Genomic DNA, 26,440 nt, shown 5'->3' with positions numbered 1-26,440 from the left:
GGTGCGGACATGGCACCACTTGGCAAGCCATGCTGTGGTAGGGGTCCCACGTATAAAGTAAAAGAAGATGGGCGTGGATGTCAGCTCAGAGTCAGTCTTCCTGGGCAAAAGGAGGAGCATTGGCAGCAGTTAGCTCAGGGCTAATCTTCCAAAAAAAAAAAAATCTCCAAAACTTATTATTAGTTCTTTTAAGTCAGATTAGTTTGAAGTAGCAGAAAACATCCTTTATAAATTTTTAATTTACTTTCCTCACTCCTGAATGAATTCATTCTTGTGTATTTAAAATTTTAGAACCATTTCAGTATCATTCATGTGCGTTATTACTCACCTCCTTCTTTTGGAAAATAATTTATTATTCTTTCCCAGGACAACCTTTGTTCCATTCTGCTATTCTTCTGCTTTCTTCCTTCATCCATGTGTAGTTCTGCCACATACTTATGAATGGAGTCCAGTGTTAAACATTGTTCCATGGGTGGCTGTTCTACTAGGTAATCACCTGTTCTTTTCGCCAGAAAAATGGGGGGGGGAATTGCTAGTAAATTTAAAAAAAAAAAAAAAAAAGTATTTGTAAGGAAATCCAGAACTGAAGTTAACTGCTTACTTTTTCTAATTTATTCTTGATTATGACTGAAAAGTTTGGGGACGAGAGTATCTCTCCATATTTCCTCTCTTTAAGTCTGTTTCTTCCAAAATCAATAAAATTTATAACCAAAGAACTTTCCAGTTTGACTGCAGCCAGGCAGTGCCTTTCTAAGTCTCCCGATTGCTTAGCTCCTCTTGTAAGCTCTAATTCTCCAGCTCTTAACCTAAGGACTGTCCTCACTTTATCTTCAACGAGAGAGCTACATTTTGGTTTCAAAATCAGTTGCTTGCAAGCTAAAGGCAGTGCTTCAAAAAGAGAAAAGACCTTAAATATAAACTTAAACCTTAGAAAATAAAAGTCAATTGTATTCACTCAGAGCTTGTTTAGAAAGAAGGAGATGTAACACTTCCATTGTTTCTTGCAATTTATGACCCAGCACAAGTTACCCAATACATTTGTTTCCTCCCCTGTCAAATGCAGATAACAATACCTCCTCACCAGATTGGCCCTAAGATTAATAATGGTAACTTCTGGGTGTTGGCATTAGCTTTATCCTCTGCACTATTTATATTTCAGCAAAGAGATCTTTCTGAAAAAAAAAGAAAAAAGTGATGGCTACTCTAGGAGTAATATTCATTTCAGATAAATATACAGTGGTGATCTTTGAAATAAGCAAGCACAAGAAATTCCTCTGTAAAATTAATTTTTCATTCACTTGGCGTCAGATAAGTCTAGGTGGAATTGGCTGGTCCCCTTTGGAAAAGCCACAGTTGTAGGACCTCATCCCTCTTTCGATGGATTTCCTCTCCTCCAAAACCGGGACAATGGCACCTACTTCAAAAGGTGGTTGCAAAAATTAAATGAGGAAATGTATGTAACATGTCTACAGGGAGTTAAAAAATTTAGAGCTCAATAAATGATCATTCAAAAAAACCTGTAAGGAGCCCTCACTACTACGGACGCATAAAGGTTAACACCGCTCAGCTTTTCCCCGAGCCTTAGAAGAGAGACCAGAGGTAACACGCACAAACGCTGCAGAACCGTTCCTGCCAGGAACTAAACTCGCAGGCTTCACGATACCACCGGAGCCTTAATCTTGGAACAAACAGCAGGTTTGCGCATGCGCAATAACGCCCCCGAAGCACGGCCTCTTGCTCAACTCCCCGTGCCAAAGGTGCCTCCTTGTGCGCCTGCGCCGTAACCTACACTCGGCGCATGCGCTGGGTGGGACTGGCCGGATTGAAAACCATGGCGTGGGTACCGGCCGAGTCTGCAGTGGAAGAGCTGATGCCCCGGCTGTTGCCGGTGGAGCCCTGTGACCTGACAGAAGGCTTCGATCCCTCCGTACCCCCGAGGACGCCTCAGGAATACTTGAGGCGCGTCCAGTGAGTGATGTGGCCCCGTGCATGTGGGCCGGTCGTCCTCCCTGCCCCTGGGCACAGCGCCCGTGCGCCCCTGTGTGTGATAAAGCGCCGCCCTCTGTTCCGGTCCCTGGTCTCACGCCTGTTGGGGTCGGCTCGGGATCCCTCGATTACATCTTTACGTGGACGCGTTTCTATGATCTTAGTTCTATTAAACTTGTGATTACCCATGTCCAGATGTGTGCTCTTAGATTTCTTTGCTTTCAGTCCAGATAATTTCAGAAATAGATTGTTGAGTATCTCAATTGCAATTCTAAACTTTTTTTCTGAATTCATAATGAACTGTCGAAATGCATCGCTCGTTTTACTACACGTGAACAAGGCGCGATAGTAATCACGTTTTTTGCGTTTATTCTTTATTTGTAGGATCGAAGCAGCTCAATGTCCAGATGTTGTGGTAGCTCAAATTGACCCAAAGAAGTTGAAAAGGAAGCAAAGTGTGAATGTTTCTGTGAGTTTTATTACCCATCAGGGGATTCTTTTACCCCCACAAATTAAAAGATCAAGGTTCTTCCTATAGTGTCTGACAGTGTCAGCTGTGATGTAGGTAAGATTTGATTGCACTCGACGAAGTTAAACGTTTGCTTGTGCTTTTTCCCCCAAAAGGAAAGTTGGTATTTATGTCCTCAAAGAGGCTTTCAGTAACCCCAGCTTTGGTGGAGATTTGCTCATCATACTTTAGGGACATGATCCAATGCTAAAGAAGTCTTTAAATAGGTTACTTAGGCTATCCTTTATTTTTTAATTTTTTTTAATTTTTTTTAAAGATTTTTTATTTTATTCCTTTTTCTCCCCAAAGCCGGTACATAGTTGTATATTCTTCGTTGTGGGTCCTTCTGGTTGTGGCATGTGGGATGCTGCCTCAGCGTGGCTCAATGAGCGGTGCTATGTCCGCGCCCAGGATTCGAGCCAACGAAACACTGGGCCGCCTGCAGCGGAGCGCGCGAACTTAACCACTCGGCCACGGGGCCAGCCCCTGGCTATCCTTTATTTTTAAGGAAACTTTCTCCAGCTCTTTATAATAATTTGACCAGTGTTTAATATGTGGTTTGCATGTTCTGATTTGACTGGGTTTTGTTTTTAGAAACTCAAATATCTTACACTTTTCTAGCTACTTGCACACTGTGAACATTTTCACTCATTTATTTATCCAGCACATTTTTTTTATTAAGCATTTGGATTGTGCCAGGCACTGGGAATACAACAGAGGATGAGACAGAAAAAGTCCTTACCCTTGTAGGGTTTACATTCTCCAGAGGAAGACAGAGTAAACAAGTAAACAAATTAAATAATTACATATTGGGACTATTGCTGTGAAGACTAATAAATAACGGAGAACTGCTTTAGATAGAACAGTCACAGGTCTCTCTAAGGAGGTGCTATGTAACCTAAGGTCAAAGGAGAGTAACAGTTTTTAAATTGTGGTAAGTCCTTTTCCTTTTATGTTCTAAATCTGATGTTTATAATCATGAAATTTTAGTTTAGACACTATAATGTTTCGTGTAATTCCTTTTCAGAAGTTTTTAGTTGATGGAAGATGATGTCTTATATACCTACTTTGTGTGTGTGTGTGTGTGCGCGTGCATGCGCTGAGGAAGATTCCCCCTGAGCTAACATCTGGTGCCAATCTTTCTTTTTTTGGCTTGAGGAAGATTCACCCTGAGCTAATATCTGTTCCAACCTTCCACTATTTTGTATGTGGGCCACTGCCACAGCATGGCTGATGAGTGGTGTAGGTCCACGCCCAGGATCCAAACCTGTAAACCTGGGCTGCCGAAGCAGAGCATGCAAACCCAACCCCTGGGCCACAGGGCCAGCCTCAATACCTAGCTTTTAAAAAGTGGCTACACTAAGTTTTACTTCAAGGCAGTATGTGATCAGTTGTGAACTATGTGCTGTTTTAGGAAGCGGAAGTAGCCTTGTAAAGTCAAGTGTCTTAAATTATTTGAGTACATTCTGCTCATACCCAAAATTATGTATTTGGGGTATATTTCTCTTTTTGTATCAAAGTGTTCTGCTATTATAGAAAGGTAGGACTAGGTTATATCCTCAGGGCTCATTTCATTTAGGTTTTTTGGGAACTCCAACTATAAACCGTTCCAGATTGCTCTTCTGAAGTCACTATAAAAGATCTTCTCCTAATGTTTTGAACTCAGACATAAATAATGAAGTGAGATGCCTACTTTTTTACGTCTGCAAAAAGTACACTATCTTTCTTGTCTAGTCTTAATCGTTTCCTTTATTATTCACTCTTCATCTTGATTCTGCTTTTACTTTGCAGAGGCGTGAGATTCTAGTTCTAACACTAGCGTTGATTCTGACATTTGTGAACTGGTCTCTAGCTTTCAGGATGCCAGCCTGCTCCTGAGGGCTATTCCCCCACACTTCAGTGGCAGCAGCAGCAGGTGGCACAGTTTTCAGCTGTTCGACAGGTAAGTGTACTGTAATCATTTAATTAAATTAGACCCCCCCCCTCAGATTTATTACTGTTCCTGAGAGTGTGCTTGGAAAAGTAAGATGATTCTGAAGTATAAAGGTTAGCATATTTTTTAATCAATGATCAAATTATTATTATAATCATTAGACATAATAGTTTGAAACATATTTTCCAAGTTTTAGGATTGATTGGTGTCTTTTCGTTTACCACTTCTCTGAAGATTACTTGTGTAACTTTTCTTCCTTTAGAGTGTGAACAGACATAGAAGCCACTGGAAATCGCAACAGCTGGATAGTAACGTGACCATGGTATGTAAGTTTCTCTGTTGAAGTTGTCCGGTTTGATTTCTCCTGAGGCCTCTCTGGCTTTCAGGTGGCCGTCTGCTCGCTGTGTCCTCATGTGCTCTTTCATTCTGCACACGCATCCCTATTGTCTCTTTCTATGTCCAGATTTCCTCTTATAAGGACACCAGTCAGATTGGGTTAGGGCCGCGCTAACAGCCTCATTTTAACTTCATCATCTCTGTAGAGGCCTTTTTTCCAAATTCAGTCACATTCTAAGGTACTGGAGTTTAGGACTTCGACATAGGAATTTGCGGGGGGGCGCAATTGAGCCCATAACAGGCACCATATCTTTGTTTTGAGGTGATGGGAATAGGGAGGAATCCTCACTTCTTTTTTCACTTTTCAGTATAAAAAAATACATAGAAATATGTAAATTTATTTTTTTTCTTTTAGCCAAAATCTGAAGATGAAGAAGGCTGGAAAAAATTTTGTCTGGGTGAAAGGTTGTGTGCTGAAGGGGCTGTTGGACCAGCTGCAAGTGAGAGTCCTGGAATCGACTATGTACAAGTAGGTGATATGTGGTTAAACAAATCGAAAAGGGTTCTAATTTTGGTGTGTCATTTAGTATAAAGACTCAGCAAACGGCAGCCTCAGCCAAGTCCAGTCTGCAGCCTGTTTTAGCCCATGAGCTAAAAGTGCTTTTTATGTTTTTAAACAAACAAGTAATATATGACCAAGGCAGTGTGTGGACTGTAAAGCCTAAAATATTTACTGTCTAGCTTTTTACAGAGAATGTTTGCCAACCTCTGACTTATTTTATTGGCTCTTTAACTTAAAACTTGGCAGCCCAGTTTCTAAAACAATGTAATGTGAGTTTTTTAGGTTGGCTTCATATCTCTTATGTTTTAGTTATGTAATAATTTTGTGAGTTAGTTAGGATTCTGTTTTTTTTAGTGATTAGGCATGGGTCAAACAGTGAGTTATAAGTAATCAAGGAAAGAAAGGAAAACGTATGATAACAATTAGGTGCTTAAAAATGCTCAGTAAATTGCATATTCTGGAGATGGAATGTTGAGGGTATCTTTCAGTTTCACTTGGCTTTATTTTCATCATAAATTACATGGCCAGCTGCTGCTTGTCCTTCAGGATTCACCCGCCCTCAAGATTGCAGATGTTCCTGTGAGCCCACTGCCTATGTCCACATTACCACTGACTCCCTGTACTGCATCGTCTGTTCTGTTCAATAGACATTTATTGCTTGCTGTGTGGTACACGGTGTGTTTTTCCCATTTAAAACAAATTTATCCCAAAAATGTAAAAGCTCTAAAAATCAATAAAAAGACCAAGAACCCAAAAGGAAAAACAGGCAAAAGATATAAATAGACATCTCACAGAAAGAAAATACAAATTGTTATGTGAGAAGATGCCCAAACCCACTTGTAGTGGAAATGTAACTTATAACTCCACTGAGCTGTGATTTTTCAGGTAACGTTGGCAAAGAAACTTTGATATACTGTGTTGACAGGCCCTCTTAAACATGGTGACGGGAGTGTAAACAGATTCAGATCTCTAAGGGAGCTAATTCAGCAGTTTCTTATACAACCTGTTGTTCTTTTGGATAATATCCCTAGTGTATGTTACATTTCAAAATGTGTTTCAATTTGACAAAGAATTAAAATTTATTTATTTAGCTTGTTATTACAAAATATATATAAAGTAAATATACAAGTAAAAGACACCATATGAAAGAATCATTTAAGGACGCAAGAGTTTAACGCATATCCTCTTCAGTTTCTCTCAGCTCGGTGCTGTTTTCATAATCAAGGCTCTCAGCATTAAACTCCAAAGTACTGTTTTTAATTGAATCAGATTAGGTTTGAAAAAAAATCCTTCTAATTCAAGTTCCCTTAATTCCTGAAATGTTGGCTTTAGCTGAAGATTTTGAAAAAGTTGTTAGTATCATAGTATCATTTTTTAAATGTGTCAATAGTATCAATAGTGTAGTATCGTTTTTTCAAATGTCATACTTTAAAATGATTTTAATTACTAAAATCATTCTTTATTTTTAAATTTGCATGTTCACATTTCAAGACATTATTTTCTTGGGCATTACCAACATAATAGTTTATGGAATATTTGATTGTAATGGGCAATGAAGGAATTTTCTTTTATCCATGGTTTGTTTTTAAATAACCGTGTGGTGAGAAATTTACTAGTTTAAAAAAAATGAAGCCCCCTTATAATATCATTTAGCAAATTTCAGTCTCATTTTTCTTTCAGGTTGGTTTTCCTCCTTTGCTTAGTATTGTTAGCAGAATGAATCAGGTAAAATCCATCTAATAATAAGGATATATATATATATATATATGCATTCTTTTGTTTGCAGTGTGTGTGAAAGTATTTGAATACATTTACTGAATACTTAACAGTATGTAAGACCCCGTCTTAAACTCTCTAACAGTTCTTATTTAATCCTCAGCACAACTCTAAGTGGGGAGTTGTTGTTAATATCCATTTTTTTAATACATGAGGAAACAAAATAGCAGGTTAAATGCCTTGCAGGTGGTTTTTCAGCACATTTTAATGGCGGCAGTGGGATTTGGTCCTAGCTTGATCTAATTCCAGAACTCATGCTCTCAGTCATGGTGCGAACTATTCAGTTGTGTGCATTTCAGTTAGAAGTCTTAGGTTCCGGGGTTTGAGGTAAATACTGAGATGAGATTGCTATTTCTAGTTCCAGATGTCCTACACACTCCATTAAGGATGAAATACATAATTTCTTGGATCAAAGGGGGAAATATGCACTTTGATTCTTCAATCTTTTAGGACTAGGAGCTCTGTGATCCATTTAAAGAGCAAATGAAACTTTGTTTCGCCTTCACATGGCGTCTGGTACCCTTGGAAGATCAGGTGTTTTTAAGGGTCATCCTCGGTTGTAAATCATATACTGGCTGACAGTTTCACTTACTTGATCATTTGCATGAAGATACTGTACTAGTCATACTAAATTCAATGAGAGCGATTTTTCTAAGTGTCCGACTCTATTTGAGTAAGCCAGAGAATATTTTCAACAGTTTGATAAATTCTATCTGTAATATCTTTAAAACAGATCTTTCTCTAGCTAACTTTCTTTTTAGATTTGTACTTTGATTTAATGAAAATAATCTGAAGGTATTTACACAATGATTTTTTTTTTAAGAGCACATGGAATTTTTCAAGTAGTTACAAACTAAATTAGTCGTTACAAACCAAATCCTGGAATTTACACCAAGGTATTGATACTTGACAATATGTAAGAATATTTGTCTAAAAAGCCTCCTCTCACTGAGAGAGAGCCATCTAATCAAATTACTAAATAGAGAAACAATTTTCTCTGGAAGTCTAAAGAATGGGGCCATTTTAAACATCAGAGTTGCTTTCTAACTAAATTTAATGAAACTTATGTTGAACTTGTCAATTTTTTATTACTAATACAATTCTTCCATCTCCTTCCCCGTTTTTTTAGGCAACAGTAACTAGTGTCTTGGAATATCTGAGTAATTGGTTTGGAGAAAGAGACTTTACTCCAGAATTGGTAGTATTGCATCTTTTTGTTTTCATAATACAAAATTATATATACATTTATCTATGAGATATGACTCTACTGTGTTTATATATATGTATTATACGTGTATGTATAACTATGTATGTAATGCAAACAATGCTTGTTTGCAGGGAAATAAGGAATTTCCACTAGCATGTAAATCAGCATACTACTTCCTTCATTGAGAAAGTCTTGCTTTGGGAAGAAATGTCACTTGTATCCTGGGTGAAGCTGCTTATCACTGCAGACCAGTAACAAACAGGTCACAGACTGGCAACCAGTCTGCAGACCCGTTTTTGAGTAGCACTGGCTTAAAGAAATTTGAAATGCATTTTCTAAAGTGGCCTTGAAATCGAGTCCACAAAAAATGCAGAAATAATAGCAAGCACTCTGTGCCAGGCATCGTTGTAAGGACTCTGTGTACAGTAACTCCTTGAATCCTCCAATAACCCGTGAGCTCTTACTTCCTCTTTACAAGTAAGGAAAGTGGAGCACATAGGGATTCAGTGACTTGCTGACGGTCACACGGGTCCTAACTGGCAGAACCGAGACTCACGCCAGGCCCTCAGGCTCTGCTCTGAACAGCTGTGCTGCACTGCCCCTCTATTTTATTGCTATATGTTCACAGCTCATTTTCACCTTCAAAACTGGGTAAATTTGGTGGGTGTTATGTAAATGAATTACCTGCTTAGGCCCCTAAGAATAAATTTTATCATCCTTTGAAGTTAGATTTAATTTTTAGAAACAAATATTTTTCACAGTTGAGGATATTTGCAAAAGAGTGTATCTGAGCTTCCAAAGCTCCCTGTCAAAGCATCCGAGGTAACCTTTGCTCTCTAGAAGCTTATACTGCAGTGTTCGCAGTACAGTGCGTGAGTTTCCCAGCCTGCCCTGCAGCCAGGTGGCTTAGCTAAGTCTCTTCATAAGTATAGTGACCATATTCTTTATCACTAGATTTTCATTTTTCATTTTTATATTTTCATTCTTTTAAATCTCTACTGTATAACGTACTTTTTAAGGGGAAAAAATTCATGTTTAAAATCACTGTTTCTGATTCAGTGGTCATACCTGTCTTTTACATAGTTGTAATTAATGTATATATTCTGACTTTTTAAGCTCACATTTTGTATATATATTCCTATGTGATAATGTAATTTACATAATTGCCATTGTCTTAATGTCTCATGGTTCACTTTGATTCGCTCATTATTGACTGTTTGGGTTCTTCCTTATGTTTTACAGTCACAACTAAATTATAAATAGTTATGCTAATTTCTTTTTTATTAATTTCCTAGGATATTTCTAGAATAGAATTATTGGATCAAGGTTTTATAAGCCTTTGTTACATTCTGCCAGATTGCTTTCCAGAAGAAATTAACCAGCTTATAATCCTGTCAGCAATGGATTCTTAATTTCTCTTTCCTGCAACCCTACTTTAAGTTGAATCATATGGAATTTCCATTTTTGTAGGGTAAAAACATTTGATTATCAGCAGTTCCATATGGTTCAATCTAATATTTCATAATTTGTTTTTGTTTTTGTTTTTCAAATTTAGTGAATTTATAGCAGTACTTCAAAGTAAATGTAATTTGCATTTCTTTTGGTGTCAGTGAAACAGTATTTTTTCCATGCATTAGCATATTCGCTACACCTTCAATAGATAACTTTATTCATATTCTTAGGCTGCTTGTTCATAGGAATCTAGATGTTGAACTTTAAATTCTGTATCAGTTCTTTCTGTCTGATAGTGACCTTTTATCAGTATTATTTATCTTACCTGTTTTCCTTCTCTTTTTTTTAATCTTCATTTTTTCTTCCTTGTAAGATTTTTTTGGATTTTTTTTTTTAACTTCTAAAGATTACTTACTCAAGGAGGTGATAAGTTTGACTTTTCCTGTTAATTAGTGGAAGCATATTACCAAAAAGCAGCTGTATTTGCTAGAAGAAGCATTAAAGTGTTTCTGAACCACTGACAACTGATGCGCTCCATTTTAACCTGATTAATCCTTTGAGTCTTATTTTGAGTATTCTGTGTCTTAAATCAACAGTATTTAATTCCTCTAACCAAATAACTGTACTATCAGAACTTAGTACTGAGAATATCGGTGTTTAAAGTAAAAACCTGTGTCACAGGAAGTAAGTTTGTCATAAACCAGCAAAAGGAGAAAGGGTCCCTGTTTTTTCTTATTTCTTTACTTGAGATTACTTATCTAATATTTTTTTGAGAAATACAGCTTTATTTTGTCATCCAAGTGTGACACTGTTAAGGAAGGTTTTCAGCTGTTTGGGTTTTCTTTTTATTTTTAGTATTGTCACATTGTACTTGTTGAGTTTGTGAAAAGGAACCTTTAATCAGTAAAGGTTTCAGCTCCTTCTAAGTGTAGGGGCTATTTGCATGCCTAAATGCCAGCTTTATATAGGAAATGTATCCCTCAAAATTTGAGTCAAGTTTAGATTTATAATATCTTTCTTAATGTAGAAGAGAATTCTGCTCACTGGTTGTAAAAGAAATCTGGATGTGAATCTTTTTAAGAAAAAGTCATATTGATTTGAGGTTTTTAAAGGCGCCTCAAATCCTAAGTTGCTTGGGGAGCTAACTTAGTGTTGCATAAATTGCTATTTAAACTTTGTTCTCATATTCTTCAGGATTCCCGACAGTGATATGTTGCTCAGAATAAACTCAGTCATATACACTGCTGGTGGAAATATAATTTGATATAACCTTTCTGGGGTACAATTAGTGATTATATCTCGGAAACTTTTATGAGCATATATACCTTTTGATACTACCATTTCATTTCTAGGAATTTAACACAAGAAATCAATCAGAGTGCTCTACAACTTATTTTCAAAGATATTTATCACAGTATTTTTTATATAACAGCAGCAAATTAAACATCCTAAGTGCTTAACAATAGGAAATTGGTTAAGTAAATTACGGTGCATCCATGGAACATTCATTCCACAAATATTTTAATTAAGCTATTGTGTCCCAACTCTAGACTGAGTTCTAAGGGTGTATTATCTATCTTTACACTCTCAGCGTTTGGGGAATGAAAGAATAAACTAGCAGTGACAGGAAAGTGTGTTTAAGTGCTTGGTTTAAGAGTATTTATATAAGTGCCTTGTTGAGACTAATAACAGCTCCTTGTTAATCCCATTGAAAAACACGGGAAATGTTTATTTTGTATTGCAAGTAAAAAAGGTGGCTACCAAATGGTATTACTACATTATTAACATTATTGCAGTGATGGAACTGTGTTTTTAAAAGGTGTACCTATACATAGGAAAAAGATAAACATTTTAAAACTCAGCAGAAATTTTATCCGGGTGGTGAGATTTTAGGTTTCTTTTTTCCTTTGCACGTTTTGTATTCTTCGGTTTTTCTGCGTTGAATATGTATTCCTTTTGTAATTAAAAAGAAAAACCAATTTTGAAAGGGAATGGGGATAAATTTAGCTTGCCATGATATTTATAGAAGTATCAAAACATTATTTCATCTAGAGCATAGTTCCTACATACAGACTCGGGACAAAGTTATAAAATTATAAAATGATTTGTCTATCTGTCTATAAAGGGCAAAGAAGAAAATGTTTCTTAACTTTTGATAGGATTTTTACCCAGCTTAATGTAGTTTTCTACCTATGAATTAGGATTTCAGCTGTAGTACGAATCTCTGAAACAGACTCTTTGGGGGTAAGGATATTTTGAAGCGTCTAATATTATGTGTCTATAGTTAGAAGATACAAAAGCTGTCACCTGGCTGGCTAGATGACCCTTTGCTGTCCATGTCCAAACATAATACAGTTAAATATTCCATGAGTTTATTCATAGCAAATAACCAGACACAACGTTGGACATTTTTTTAAATAAGTTAAACTTATGGTGCAGTATTTGCCTACTTACTACTTTTTAAAATTCTATTTAGGGAAGATGGCTTTATGCTTTATTGGCTTGTCTTGAAAAACCTTTATTACCTGAGGCTCATTCACTGATTCGGCAGCTTGCAAGAAGGTGCTCTGAAGTGAGGCTCTTGGTGGTAAGTTACAGCTTACTGTTTCAAGTTGAAAGCACTCACCAGTTTATGTGGTGATAAACAAGGATTCCAATGAAATGGGAAAATGTGTAATATTTTATTAGCCGGGATTCGATTTAGCCACATAATAGAAAAGCCCAAAATAACAATAGTTTAAATAAAATGGAAATGTTTTTGTCTTGTAAAGGAAGTCTGACGTAGGCAGATCAGATCTCAGGTGGCGGTGTCCAGGCCTTGAGTGAGCTCTGCCACACGTGGCTTCCGTGCTCCAGCTCACCCCGTGATCCAAGATGGCTGCTGGAGCTTTGGCCATTATGTCTCACTACAGGAAGCTGAAAAGAAGACGAGAAAAAGGTCATCCCCTCTAAGGAGCCTTCCCAGAGGTTCCACAAGCACATCTTTGTGGCTCATTGGCCAGAAGTTAGTTGCATGGCCATAAGGAGCTATAGGAAATGTTTACTTTTAGCTGGGTGGCAGTGTGCCTAGCTAAGACTGAGCTTCATTTGCTAAATAGTAAGGGGAGATGAGAAGCTCAAGTGGGCAGCTAACACGCCGGCACAATGATTGTTTTGAACTTCTCCAGTCAGACCCTTCCTCTGCCTCATGCCTGCAGCATCACGATATAAATTAATTTGATGCCAGGTTAAGCCACTTCTGAGTTTTTTTCTTTCATCCCTCCTTTCTCCTCCATAAAATGTATATTTGCTCTCCATTGACTACTCCAGAATATTTTCATTAAACATCCATGATATGGCCGAAACTTATCTGGCCTGTACCTCAAGCAAGACGTACTTGCTGCCCACTAAATATTCCCCAACCTTTGTTCCTTGACTGTCTTCCCTCTCCGGAAGTGCCTTTTCACTCCCTTCCCATCTGCATCTAAATACCATGTACTTTTCACAATCTGACTCATATTCTGCCACTTTCCAGGATACTTTCCCTTGTCCTAAAAACTGAAAAGAACCTCTCCATCCTCAGTTTTCCCAGTATACTTTGTATCTTTTCTGTGGCACTTGACACATTTTTCCTCTCATTAAACCTAATATGGATATTTCATCTTCTCTGCTGTTAGCCGGTGATGTGTTTTGTTCAACTTTGTTCCCTACCGTGCTGGGCATGTAGAAGGATTGAATACACTAACATCATGGAAGTCTGTCCCGAGTTTGAAGTAATGTATGACATATCTGTTATAACATTCCTCAATAGATTATTATTCTATTCCTCACAACGCATAAAAATAAATTTCATACTCTGTAAGACTACTTTCTATGTGTCTTAGAGCTGTTATTTTAACAAATATTTAAAGTGAACTTTATAAAATGTCTAGTTCAGGAACAGCTTCCATCATAATTCAGAACCCTGATGTGGAATATTTTCTGGTCTGTCTATGCTGGAAGCCAGGATTTCACTCCATCTCAAATAAGTTCTTTAAAATATTTCTCTATAATGTTTTTTGTTACTGTCCAGTTAGGACCTGGGCTTTTTTTGCTCCTCTGCTTGGAACCAGGCAGTATCTCCCTCCCAAGTCGTCCTCCTTAGAGCCCTCAACTCGTCTGTTCCCTGTTCAGGACCTTGCTTTAAAAGATGCTCTCAGGTGTTGCTCAAAGGACCATTAACTCTACACTTTTCCCCTTTTTGCTTTGAGGTTATCTGTTTCCCTGTGATTATTACTATCATCTGATAAAATTTTCATGTTTTGCATCTTAAAAGGAAATTTGTTTCAAAAATATTAGGGGAGAAGAGACTACATTTTAAAGTTTCTTTCTTTCTTTTTTTTAGGACAGCAAAGATGATGAGAGGGTTCCTGCTTTGAATTTATTAATCTGCTTGGTGAGCAGGTCAGTAAGCTTTGGCTCCTGGCTTTATAATAGGGTTATTAGTGATGGTGCAGAGTACTGTTTCCACTTTACAGCAGAGGAAATTGAGGTGTGAGGAAACAGTAGTATGTGTCACAGTTCCCTTTGTTTCTAGTTTTTCTCTATAAATAGTGCAGCATTGAAGATCCTTATACCTACAGCTCTATTATTTCCTAAGGGTCAATTCCTAGAAGCAAGTTAAAGGGCATGCATGCGCTTTAAAACAGATATTTATTGCCAGTGTGCCTTCCAGAAAGCTCATACCATTCTGTGCTCCCTCTAACGTGTCAGCAAGAGTGCCCATCTCCTGTTCAACACGGGGCACTTGCAGTTGATATAAATATTTCCATTCTAATAATAAAAGATACAAATTATTTTTATTTGCACTTATTTGGTTACCAGCAAGGGTAGAACATGTTTCATTTTATTGAATTGTATCATTTTTTAATTTCCTGTGTCTTTTGTTCATTTTCAGTATGGGCTTATTTTTATTTAGGATGTGTTCGATTTCATTTCTTGAAATTCCACCTGGAAGTTAGTTGAAAACTTTTTCATATTCTGAATGCTTGTGCGTGAGTGTGTGTATATATATACTTATACATATACACACACCTGTTTATTTTAGGACATATATTTATTTTAGGTCTCTTTCTGGAGTTGATACTTTTGTTCATTGGTCAGTGTTGTTATTCCAATGCCAATACCTTTTTAAAGCTTTATGATATATTTAAATATTGGGAAGGCAAATAATCCTGTGTCCATTTGTCCTTCCCCCAAACAAGATACTTTTTGAGAATACATCCACATTCAACACGGAGTTTCTTGATCTACAATAATTATGCTGCTGATGACAATTAATACTTAGTGGGCATTCATGCCAAGCATTTTCTTAGTGCTTTGTAGTAGGAACTTATCGAATCCTTAGAAGGTGGGTACTATAATCAGTTTACAGACAAGGAAACCATGGCAGAGAGAGGTTAAAGAGCTTTGCTACCATCACAAAGCTAGTAAATGGCAGAGCTGGGATCCAAACCCAGACAGCTGTACTCCAGAGCTAAGCTCTTAACTGTCGCAAAGTTAGTACCTGCCTCATCTGCTGGTAGTAGGATTAAATGAGAGGGTGCAGCGTGGCCCTGAGCACTGTGTGTACTGGATCTCTACTCCTTACAACAACGCAGGCGCTTCTTACTTCCTTTTATAGACGAAGACACAGGTTCAGTAAGCTAGTACTTAAGGGAACCAGAGACTTACACATATCATCTGACTGGTAGTCCTCTGATAGTTTATAATATTATGCAGTTGTGAGAGAAGAAATATCCAAACGTATTGGTCATTTTTTTTTTCCTGAAAGTTAAATAAAAATGGAAAAAATTCTAGGCTAGAAAAGTTTCTGAGACTATAGGCTTCGCTTGGGAAAACTTACAGAAGATTATAGTAAGTTTAAAGTAAAGATAACATAGGCCTTGACTCCCTTGCAGCAGCAGCTTCAATGTAAGTATCAGGTGTTGTTTTAAGTCTCGTGTTTTTATTGTTGGTTTTGCTTATTTTGGTAGCTTTAAGGCATAACTGCTTAGAAATACCTACTCAAATGAGTGGAAACCCATTCACACTGGATCCAATAGTTATATGTCAGCCACCTTCATTATTTTTACCATTGATAATTTTTTTAAGCTGCTTCTTATGGAGATTTTCAAACACATAGAAATGTAGTAGGCTAAACCCCCTAGACCAATCCATCCCCCAGGCTCAACAATTGTTAGCTCTTCACCAGGATATTTCATTTATCCCATCTTTTTTGTCAGTATATTTTGAACAAATCTCAGACTTATCCTTTCTCCTGTCTCAGTATATCTAAGTGATAAGGACTTTTTTAAAAAACATGACTGCGATACTGTATCACACCTAACAAATTTAATAACTCCACATTATCATCTGATGTCCAGTCCATGTTTCATATTCCCTAATTGTCGCAAAAATCTCTCTTTACATTTGAATTGCTCCAGTGGGGATCGGAGGAAGATGCGCTCACTGCGTTTGTTTGAAGTCTCTTAAGTCTCTCCATCAACCCCCGAGGTTTTTTCTTTGCCATTTATTTGTTGAAGAAACTGGGTCCTTTGACTTTTAAAATTTCCCACATTGTGGTTTTGACAACTGTATCTTCATAGTGGTATTTAACATGTTTATGTGTCCCCCGTATTTTCTGTGAACTGGTAGGTAGGTCTGAAGGCTTGGTTATATATAGCATTTCTTGTTTGTTTGACGAGATTCCGTGGGTGCTGTTGTGTCGCATCAGGAGGCACACAGCGTCCAGCTGTCCCACTGTCAGTGGTGACGAAGCTGATCACCGTGTCAGGTGAAGGGCGGTTGCACGCAGTGTTCTTTCTGCTGGTTGAATTGTTGCATCTCCGGCTGGTGGGAGCCCTGCAGGTGAAGTCCTGTGCTTTCCGTTACATAACCCTGGTGGTCTTATCTAGCTTTCCTACTTGCTGGGCTACCAGGATGAATCAAAGGTATCTGGGACCTTCCTGGCTCCGGATCTGGAATCAGTCTTTTCTCCCAGGAGTGCTGGTTCCTCTTTTAAAGTAGAAAATGGTATTTAGAGTCCACAGTGTGGGCATTAGGGAAGCCGGTTTGTATTAGGTTGGTCATTGCACCCAGGCCTTTTCAGGGAACATAGCTAGGCAGTATGTATTTTTTAGAAGGAGAAAAATAAATTTGTATGTTCAAACTGATATTTCAGTTCTAATTTAAGATTACATGATTTTCTCTAATGATATGTTTCTTTTCTCCTGTGATGAACATTCTGGTTTCTAACAACATTAACATAATTATTGGCTGTCTCCTACAATGTGCACATAATTGTTTCAGAATAGCAATACTAACGGTGTTACTGATAGAAAGCCATTGAAATCAGTTTAAGAATTCTTTGCAGTTCTTTTTGTCTCTGGTATATCTCACTGGGGACATATATCAGAATTCGTGTTTAAGATCACTTGAAATTATTCTCCTCTGTGTGGTTATGCCACCAACCTGATATATGAGAAGATTCATTTGGTGGAGTTCGATTAGTGATTTTCTCTTTTACTTATTCTCGTTTTATAAATACATAAAATATTTACATTGTTCCAAAGTTATTATAATTTTAGAATCCATCTTTATCCTCTAGCCTCTTTCCTCCCTTCTGTAGTTATCCATTTTATTATTAATTTTTGATTTTCCTTGCAGTCATTATTTCTTTTTAAAAGTGTAAGCAAATATATGTAAATATATCTGCATCCCAACACGTGCTCACGAAAGGCAGCGTCTTAAACTTGCGGTCTTCTACCTTGTTCTTTTCACTCCATAAATCCAGGAAATCGCACGGGAGCAGTGTCGATATTTTCCTCATTCCTTTAGGAAAGCCTCATAGTCCTCCACTGGGTAGATGTGCTGTGGTTTCTCCAGCCAGTCCACATATTGATGGACGTTTGGGTTGTTTGTGGTCTTTTGCTATTACAAGTAGTGCTGCAATTGCTATTTTTTTTACCAGGTATTTTGACCAGCGTGATTTAGCTGATGAGCCATCTTGATGTCGCTGATCCCTCGGGGCTGGAAGGGACTCATGATGAAGGCAGCCTGGTGTGAGGGAGCGCAGCGCCTCTTCAAGTGCAGATTGCATCACGGCTTCAGCGCTGCGCCCCGGGCTCCTCTTAACCTGTGCACCTCCGGTTGATATCCAGAAGATAGATGGTATTGATTTCAGTATCTGAAGTATCTTTGGAAAATCCCACGCAGTTTTTGATGAACAGTTTAAACAGTTTTCTGTAATCACATGCTTTTAAAACAAATTTTGTGTCATTTATTGGTGAAGCATCCTTCACAGAAACTCTATGATGACGTTTTACAGAGGCCCTTGGTGCTGTGTCATTGTTATTTACATATATACATAAAAAATTTTATTGAAAATATGGTTTGCTCACTAAAATTTTGTTTCACTCTTGAACAAAAAACAATGGATAAATGTCCTTAGTATTAGAATTAAGATAATCTAGATTCATAGCAACAAAATTAATCAGATGTTTTCCATTTAAGCTCAATAGTTTTATTTTTAAATGCTTTACTGTACAAGCAAAATTTTTTCTTTACAAATCTTTTTTTTTGAGGGAGGTTAGCCCTGAGCTAACATTCACCGCCAGTCCTCCTCTGTTTTGCTGACGAAGACTGGCCCTGAGCTAACATCTGTGCCCATCTTCCTCTGCTTTATATGTGGGACGCCTGCCACAGCATGGCCTAAGTGGTACATAGGTCCACACCCGGGATCCGAACCTGCAAACCCCAGGCCACCGAAGTGGAGCATGCAAACTTAACCGCTACAACACTGGGCTGGCCCTACAAATCATTTTGAATAATACCCTAACAGGTCAACTGTTTTAATTTTTCTGACATATCTTTTGTTCATATCACTTATAGTTTATTTCTATATCAGGTAGGAATGTTTTCTGCTTTAAGTAACAGAAGATCTAAGTAGCAATGATTTTTCAAATAGGGGTTTGTTTTTCTCACATAACAAGAAGTCTGGAAGACTGGCTACTGGCATTGGTTCAGTGACTTCATGGCACCAAGATCTCTGAGAGTCTTTTGGCCTTTCCCTCCTGGTAACAAGATGGCCATTGCAGTTCGAGGCAACGTGTCTGTATTCAAGACAGGAAAAGGGGGGAAGAAGGCAGAGCACTCCACCTCTGATCCTTTCTCATAAAAGCAAAACCTTCCCCAGAAATCCCCAGCAGACTTGTGTTCATCTGTTGGCAACAGGTGTATAAGATGATCACCTCCAGCTCTAAGAAAGATGGAGAAATGCAGTTGTAAGTCTTTCTAATCTTTCTAGTGGAAGATGGAAAAGGAAAAGAGGATTGGGAGTAACTGGGGATCAGGCAACCAGTAGTTTTGCTGCTAGTTATAAATGGAGCAGATGTAGTTTTATATTTGAATCTTTTTGGTTGCTATGTCATCGTGAAGCTAATCTTTTTTTTTTTTTGAGGAAGATTAGCCCCTGAGCTAACATCTGCCGCCAATCCTCCTCTTTTTTTTTTTTTTCCTTTGCTGAGGAAGATCAGCCCTGAGCTAACATCTGTGCTCATCTTCCTCTATTTTATATGTGGGATGCCTGCCACAGCATGACTTGATAAGTGGTGCTAGGTCTAAGCCTGGGATCCCAACTGGCAAACCCTGGGCCACCAAAGCAGGGTGCAAGAACTTAACCACTATGCCACTGGTAGCCTAATAGTTCAAGCTGTGTTTTACTATAATTTAAACATCCTCTCACTGTTGGATATCTAATCCATAATATTTCTAATGTTAAACCTAGGAAATGCTGCTGTGAGTACCTTTGTGTACATGACTTTCCTTTCATTGACCAGAATTCCCAAGAGAAGGGTTGCAAGTCCTACGAGTCTGTCAGTTAATACTGCATTTGAAAACTTGGCTTAACTGAGGTTTTAAACTTAGGGATTTATTTCTGTTTCTCATGGAATGATTCTGGTGTAAGAAGATCAGGGCTGGTGCAGCAGCTCTACAGTATCTTAAATGTCCTGGGCTTCTGCCACATTTCTTTCTCGGCAATTTCAGTGTGGTAGCTTTCACCTTTTTAGTCATGATATGGTCATTTTATCTCTTGCCTCATATCACCATTCTAGGAAGGACTGTAACGCACCACCCCTTCTTGTTAAAGGCTCCCCTGATATAGGGGAGCGAAGCGTTACAAGAAACCCTCAACTTATATGTCATTTGCCAGAGTTGTGACATTTTGTAATTATAAAGGAAGCTGGACACATTGCCACTCCTATCAAAAATAGTGTTCTGTTAGAAAAGAGGGGAGAGTGGATATTGGGTAGGCAGCCAGCAGTGTCCACCATAGAGAGTTCAGATTTCCAGCCTCTCCCACGACTAACTGGGTCACAGCCTCCCGTCTCTTTGCTGATGTGATGCTTGGACGGGGAGGGCAGGGCTGACTTAGTAAGGGTAAAGTGTCTGTTACTGGTTTAATTTGCGCTTCCTCCGTGACTAGTGGCTGAACATGTAGTTATGCACTCTACTCACACGGAAGAGTAAAATTCCTAAGGACTAGATAACAAAAAGGAAGGCCATTTTGCATGTGCAGAAGACAAGCGGTATAAGAAATCATTTTAATGCAGTTGCACCTCTGCTTTCCAGCAAGCTGTAAGATCTCTAATAGTTAACTGAGAACTCATATTTATAGTGACAACTTGGCATAAGGATACATTTCAGGAATGTAGAGACAAATAGAAGTAACAGACATTTTAAACCGCTAATGTAAGAAAGTATGCAGACTACCAGTGCAGCCTTAGGGCTTTTCAAGCCTTTCACAATTAAAAATAGCTTCTAATTGTAATGAGAAATTGAAGAGAAAAATTTCCCCAACTCTTAACACAAGTAAAAAGCCTTAAATTCATTGAGAAATTATACATTTTAAATATAGAATTTAGGGGTAGTTATTTTGAAAATTAATAGTTACCAAATGGTAGTTTATTCAGGTCTGTGGGAATGGTGACAAAGTAAATTAGACTACTTTTTTTTTCCCACATAAAAGTTTCATTACTACTTTTGGCCAGGAGAACATTATACATTTATTAAATTGTGATAATGCTGTTACTAAAATTGTATTCATTTCTGCTAATTTTTAAAAATAAGATTATTTCATCTGTCTCTCTTAAAGTAAGACAATTAGAGGCTGAATTAGATTAAAAGTGGTTCAGGTTATCTGTTCTACCATCTGGGACAAAGAAAAATGTTTTAGAAATTATTGAGAAAGATCGAGTTGACCTGTGTCCATACCAAGATTATATTTTGCTATTCATTTTACCAAATTCCCACCAAATCTCCAAAAAAGAATGTTTCCCAAATACTGTGCCCTAGAGTATTGATTTATGTGAGTTGTTAGTGTCATTGTTTTGTTTTGTTTTTGCTTGAGGAAGATTGGCCCTGAGCTAACCTCTGTGCCAGTCCTCCTCTATTTTGTATGTGGGACACAGCCACAGCATGGCTTGATGAGCAGTGTGTAGGTCTGCACCCAGGATCCGAATCTGTGAACCCTGGGCCGCTGAAGTGGAGTCCAGGAACTTAACCACTTATCCCACTGGGCTGGCTCTAGTGTTCCTTGAAAAAATGGTATTGTGATCAAATACTAGGTTAAACAAAAAAGTTGATTATTGTTTGATTTTTCAGAACCTGTAGCATACCATTAATGTGCCTTAAAAATCTACAAAAGGGGGCTGGCCCCGTGGCCGAGTGGTTAAGTTCATGCGCTCCGCTGCAGGCGGCCTGGTGTTTCGTCGGTTCGAATCCTGGGCGCGGACATGGCACTGCTCGTCAGACCACGCTGAGGCAGCGTCCCACATGCCACAACTAGAGGAACCCACAACGAAGAATACACAACTATGTACCGGGGGGCTTTGGGGAGAAAAAGGAAAAAATAAAATCTTTAAAAAAAAAAAAAATCTACAAAAGAGGCTGGATTTCTAAACTGTATTTGATCACAGTACTCATGTTTCAAAGAGCACTTTAGAAAACTTATAGGTTCTATCCAGTTTCTTAACTGTGATGACTCCAAAATTTGTGCCAGTCCGTTCCTGCAGTCAGTTTGTTGCCTTCCCAGGCCTGAGTCGAGCTCCCATCCTACAGCTGCATTCTGGTGGGACCTGGAAACAGTTCCCTAGGTGGCCTTGGCTCTGGGATTCTGCTTCCCTTTAGTCACTGTATGTTGGGTTCTGCTACGGACTGAATCTTTCTGTTCCCCCAAAATGCATATGTTCAAATCCTAATTCTCAAGGTGATAGTGTTAGGAGGCAGGACCTTTGGAAGTGATTATTAGGTCATAAGGGCAGAGCCCTCATGAATGAAATTAGTGCCTTATAAAAGACACCTCCCAGAGTTAGCTCGTCCCCTTCCACCAAATGAGGACACAGTCAAAAAGCATCTGTCCATCTGTGAACCAGAAAGCAGGCCCTCACCAGATACCAAATCTGCTGGTGCCCTGATCTTAGACTTCCAGCCTCCAGAACTGTGAGAAATAAATACCTTATTTTGTATAAGCCTCCTAGTCTAATGTATTCTGTGACGGCAGCCCAAATGGACTAAGACAGTTCCGATGACATCTCCAGTCCTAAATCCCCTTAATGAGGTTTGACTGCTAGACAGAGGGGCTGAGCCGTGTCATTATGGTTGGCGTAAACTGCTGACTAAACAGTGCAAGTATGCTGCCCTCACAGCCTGTCAATCAGACAGTGTAGTTTTCTACTTTTGAAACATACATCTGCTCTTTAAAACCAGTCTATTCATTTAGGGCCCTTGATGACTATGATTAAGATAAAGTCACGCAAAAGGATACTGAAATCTAGGCTGCTTTCTAACTGCAAAAGAAGTATAAACCAAAACATTCCGTGTGATATTTTTGTTCTTTATTTTCATGTATACACGCAACATACACTGTACTGTTTACATAGATTATCTCGATATTTACACTGATCCTGTGATTATCCTTTTTTTTTTGAGGAAGATTAGCCTTGAGCTAACATCTGCCAATCCTCCTCTTTTTGCTGAGGAAGACTGGCCCTGAGCTAACATCCATGCCCATCTTCCTCTACTTTATACCTGGGATGCCTACCACAGCATGGCGTGCCAAGCAGTGCCATGTCCGCACCCGGGATCCAAACCAGCGAACCCCAGGGCACCAAAGTGGAACGTGTGCACTTAAGTGCTGCGCCACCGGGCCAGCCCCTGATTATCCCTTTTCACAGGGGTTTTTAACCTGGAGTCCATGAATTTGGGGAAAAAAATTACCTCTCTCTTTTTACTATCTTCTTGTGACTTAGCATTTCCTTCAATTATGAATATAGGCAACAAACCATAGTATTCATCAATACCTGTGGCTTTGTTAGCATCAGAAGTCACAAATGTTTTCATATCACATTATAGTTGCAGATACTTCAAAAGATTCACACTGTACTTCAAAATATGGTAGTTATTAAATTAAACTCACCTGTAGGTCATGTGAGATGCAGACTTCCCGTCTATAGCTTCTGGTGGCATGTGGAAGGCCAAGTAACAGGGCCGGAAGCCAACTCCAAACGTCACAGTTGTGTGTTCTCACAGTGGGGACCCGGCGTCCATCTGCATTCCTTTCCAGCCTTCCCTCCGCGTGCTGGATCCATACGTGGAGGGAGCTGAGTCACCAGACCGCCCACAGTTCAGCGTTCTTAGCCAAGCTAAGTAACAACAGCTGTCATTCTGACGTCTTTATAAAGAACAAATTTTAACTTTAACTTACCTATATTTTAATATATTGCCTTTTTAATGTATTAAAGCATACGTGTCTCGTGTGTGTGTGTGTGTGTGTGAGGAAGATTGGCCCCCACCACATTGTGGAGGCATCCTTCCCCCAAATAGAGGAAGATTGGCACAGATGTTAGCTCAGTGACAATCTTCCTCAAGCACAAAGAGGAAGATTGGCAACAGATGTTAGCTCTGGGCCAATCTTCCTCACCAAAAATAATAATAAAAAAAAAATCACTGGTTTATCATATGCTCTCACCCCAAAAGGAAATATCTTTATTGTGGGGATGATTATTTTAAAACCCAAATAATATAAAGCTAAAAGTAAAAAATCTCAGATTGCCTGTACAATTTACTTGTAACTTTCCAATCTCCTTGATAAAATCATGTATAATTACATTCATAATGTATATTTCTATATTCCATCTGCAGTATCCTGTAACAAACTTTTTCCTCTTAATACCAACTAATATCATTCCATGTAAGTAAATACGTATAGATCTATTTCATCTTTTACCAGCTGCACAGTATTTCCTTTAATGCCAGCACCATAATTAAATCAAGTGCCATCAATGAACAGTTAACCAAATAGTGAAAATCCTTATATATACAAGTTCGTCTACTCATTTTTTCCCAGTCTGAGATATAATTGACATGCAATGTTGTGTAAGTTTGTGTACAACGTGATGATTTGATGTACATATATATTGTGAAATAATTACCACAATAAGATTGGTGAATACATCCACCACCCCACATAGTTACAGTGTTGTGCGTGTGGTAAGAAATTTTAAGATCCAACTCTCTTAGCAACTTTAAAATACGCAATACACTATTGTTACCTCTAGTCACCATGCTGTACATCGCATCCCTAGACTGACTCATTTTATAACTAGTAGTTTGTGCCTTTTTTTTTTTTTTAAGATTTTATTTTTTCCTTTTTCTCCCCAAAGCCCCCCGGTACATAGTTGTGTATTCTTCGTTGTGGGTTCCTCTAGTTGTGGCATGTGGGACGCTGCCTCAGCGTGGTCTGACGAGCAGTGCCATGTCCGCACCCAGGATTCGAACCGACGAAACACCGGGCCGCCTGCAGCGGAGCGCGCGAACTTAACCACTCGGCCACGGGGCCAGCCCCTGTAGTTTGTGCCTTTTGACCACCTTCCCCCTCATTTATTTTCTTAGGTTAAATTTGTCAGTGGAATTGCAGAGTTAAAGGAGATCTGTTTTTTTAAATTGATAGTGCTCTTTTAAAGCTCAGGTATTGACTTCTCTCTCTGGCGTGCAATACAAATATTTTTCCCTATTTAACATTTTTATAGTGTTTTCTGCCATGCAGTTTTAAAAATTTTTGTCGTTAGTTTTTTTTGTGTGGTAAAAAACACTTAATATGCTATCTGCCCTCTTAAATGTTTAAGTGTACAGTACAGTATCGTTAACCATATGCACATTGTTGCACAGCAGATCTCTAGAACTTTTCATCTTGCGTAAGTGAAACTCTCTACTGACCCAACAACTCTGCATTTCCCTCTCCCCCTGCCGCTGGTGACAACTTTCTGCTTCTGTGAATTTGACTCCTTTAGATGCCTCATACAAGTGAGGTCCTGCTGTTTGTCCTTCTGCGACTGGCTTATTTCACTTGGTGTAATGTCCCCAAGTTTCATCCATGCTGTCGTGTATGACAGGACTTCCTTCTTTTTTAAGGCTGAATTATATTCCAGCCAATGTATAGACATATTTCATCTATTCATCTGTCAATGAACATTTAGGTGGTTTCCACCTCTTGACTATTGTGAATAACGCTACAATGGACATGGGAGCGCAAATATCTCTTTAAGATCCTGATTTCAATTCTTTTGAATAAATACTCACAAGTGGGGTTGCTAGATCATACGGTAGTTCCATTTTTTTTTTCTTCTCCCCAAAGCCCCCACATTACATAGTTGTAGATTTTAGTCGTAGGTCCTTCTGGTTGTGCTGTGTGGGATGCCACCTCAGCATGGCCTGATGAGCGATGCCATGTCCATGCCCAGGATCTGAACCAGCGAAACCCTGGGCCACTGAAGCAGTGTGTGAACTTAAGCACTCAGCCACAGGGCCAGTCCCAGTTCCAATTTTTTATGGAACCTGTATACTATTTTCCATAGCAGCTATATCATTTAACATTCCCACGAACAGTGCACAAGGGTTCCAGTTTCTCCACATTCCTGCAAACATTTGTTGCTTTCTGGTTTTTTGTTTGTTTTTATATAATGGCCATTCTAATACGTGTAAGGTGATATTGCGGTTTTGATTTGCATTTCCCTGATTTGTGATATTGAGCATCTTTTCATATACCTATTGGCCATATTGTACATCTTCTTTGGAGAAATATGTAGGTCCTTTGTCCATGTTTAAATTGGGTTCTTTTTTTGCCATTTAGTTGCAGGAGTTCTTATATATTTTGGGTATTAATCCCTTAATCAGATATAGGATTTGCAAGTATTTTCCCCATTCCATAGCTATCTTTTCTCTCTGTTGATTGTTTCCTTTGCTGTGCAGAAACTTTTTAGTTTGATATAGTCCCACTTGTCTATTTTTGCTTTTGTTGACTGCACGTTTGGTGTCAAATCCAAGAAATCATTGCCAAGACCCTTGCGAGGCTTTCCCTGTTCTCTTCTAGGAGTTCACAGTGTCAGGTCTTAAGTCTAACTCTGTCACCCACTTTGATTTTTGTGAGTGGTGTAAGGGTCCAATTTCATTCTTTTGCATGTGGATATCCAGTTTTCCCAATAGCATTTGTTGAAGATATATTATTTTTTTAGTTTTCCTTTATGATTTTCCACATTTTGAAAAGGCCTTCTCTACTACAAGATCATAAAACTAATTTCATATATTCTTTAGTACTTGATGGTTCTACTGTTTTACATGTAAACC

General features: G+C 38.5%; 1 protein-coding gene across 1 annotated transcript; it reads left to right on the top strand.

The window, feature by feature from the left end:
* Nucleotides 1-1,798: 1,798 nt before the first annotated feature.
* Nucleotides 1,799-18,147, top strand: GEMIN2 (gem nuclear organelle associated protein 2). Its single transcript, XM_046654934.1, has 10 exons — nt 1,799-1,968; nt 2,371-2,455; nt 4,347-4,436; nt 4,690-4,749; nt 5,179-5,292; nt 7,006-7,050; nt 8,231-8,299; nt 12,237-12,347; nt 14,124-14,182; nt 17,730-18,147. The coding sequence occupies exons 1-10, from the start codon at nt 1,799-1,801 to the stop codon at nt 17,767-17,769; spliced, it is 843 nt and encodes a 280-aa protein (XP_046510890.1). The 3' UTR covers nt 17,770-18,147.
* The last annotated feature ends 8,293 nt before the right edge of the window (nt 18,148-26,440 follow it).

This window comes from Equus quagga, chromosome 2 (assembly GCF_021613505.1).
Source record: "Equus quagga isolate Etosha38 chromosome 2, UCLA_HA_Equagga_1.0, whole genome shotgun sequence".
NCBI lineage: Eukaryota > Metazoa > Chordata > Mammalia > Perissodactyla > Equidae > Equus > Equus quagga.
The sequence above is the reverse complement of the archived record's forward strand: the minus strand, read 5'-3'. Positions and strand labels throughout refer to the sequence as shown.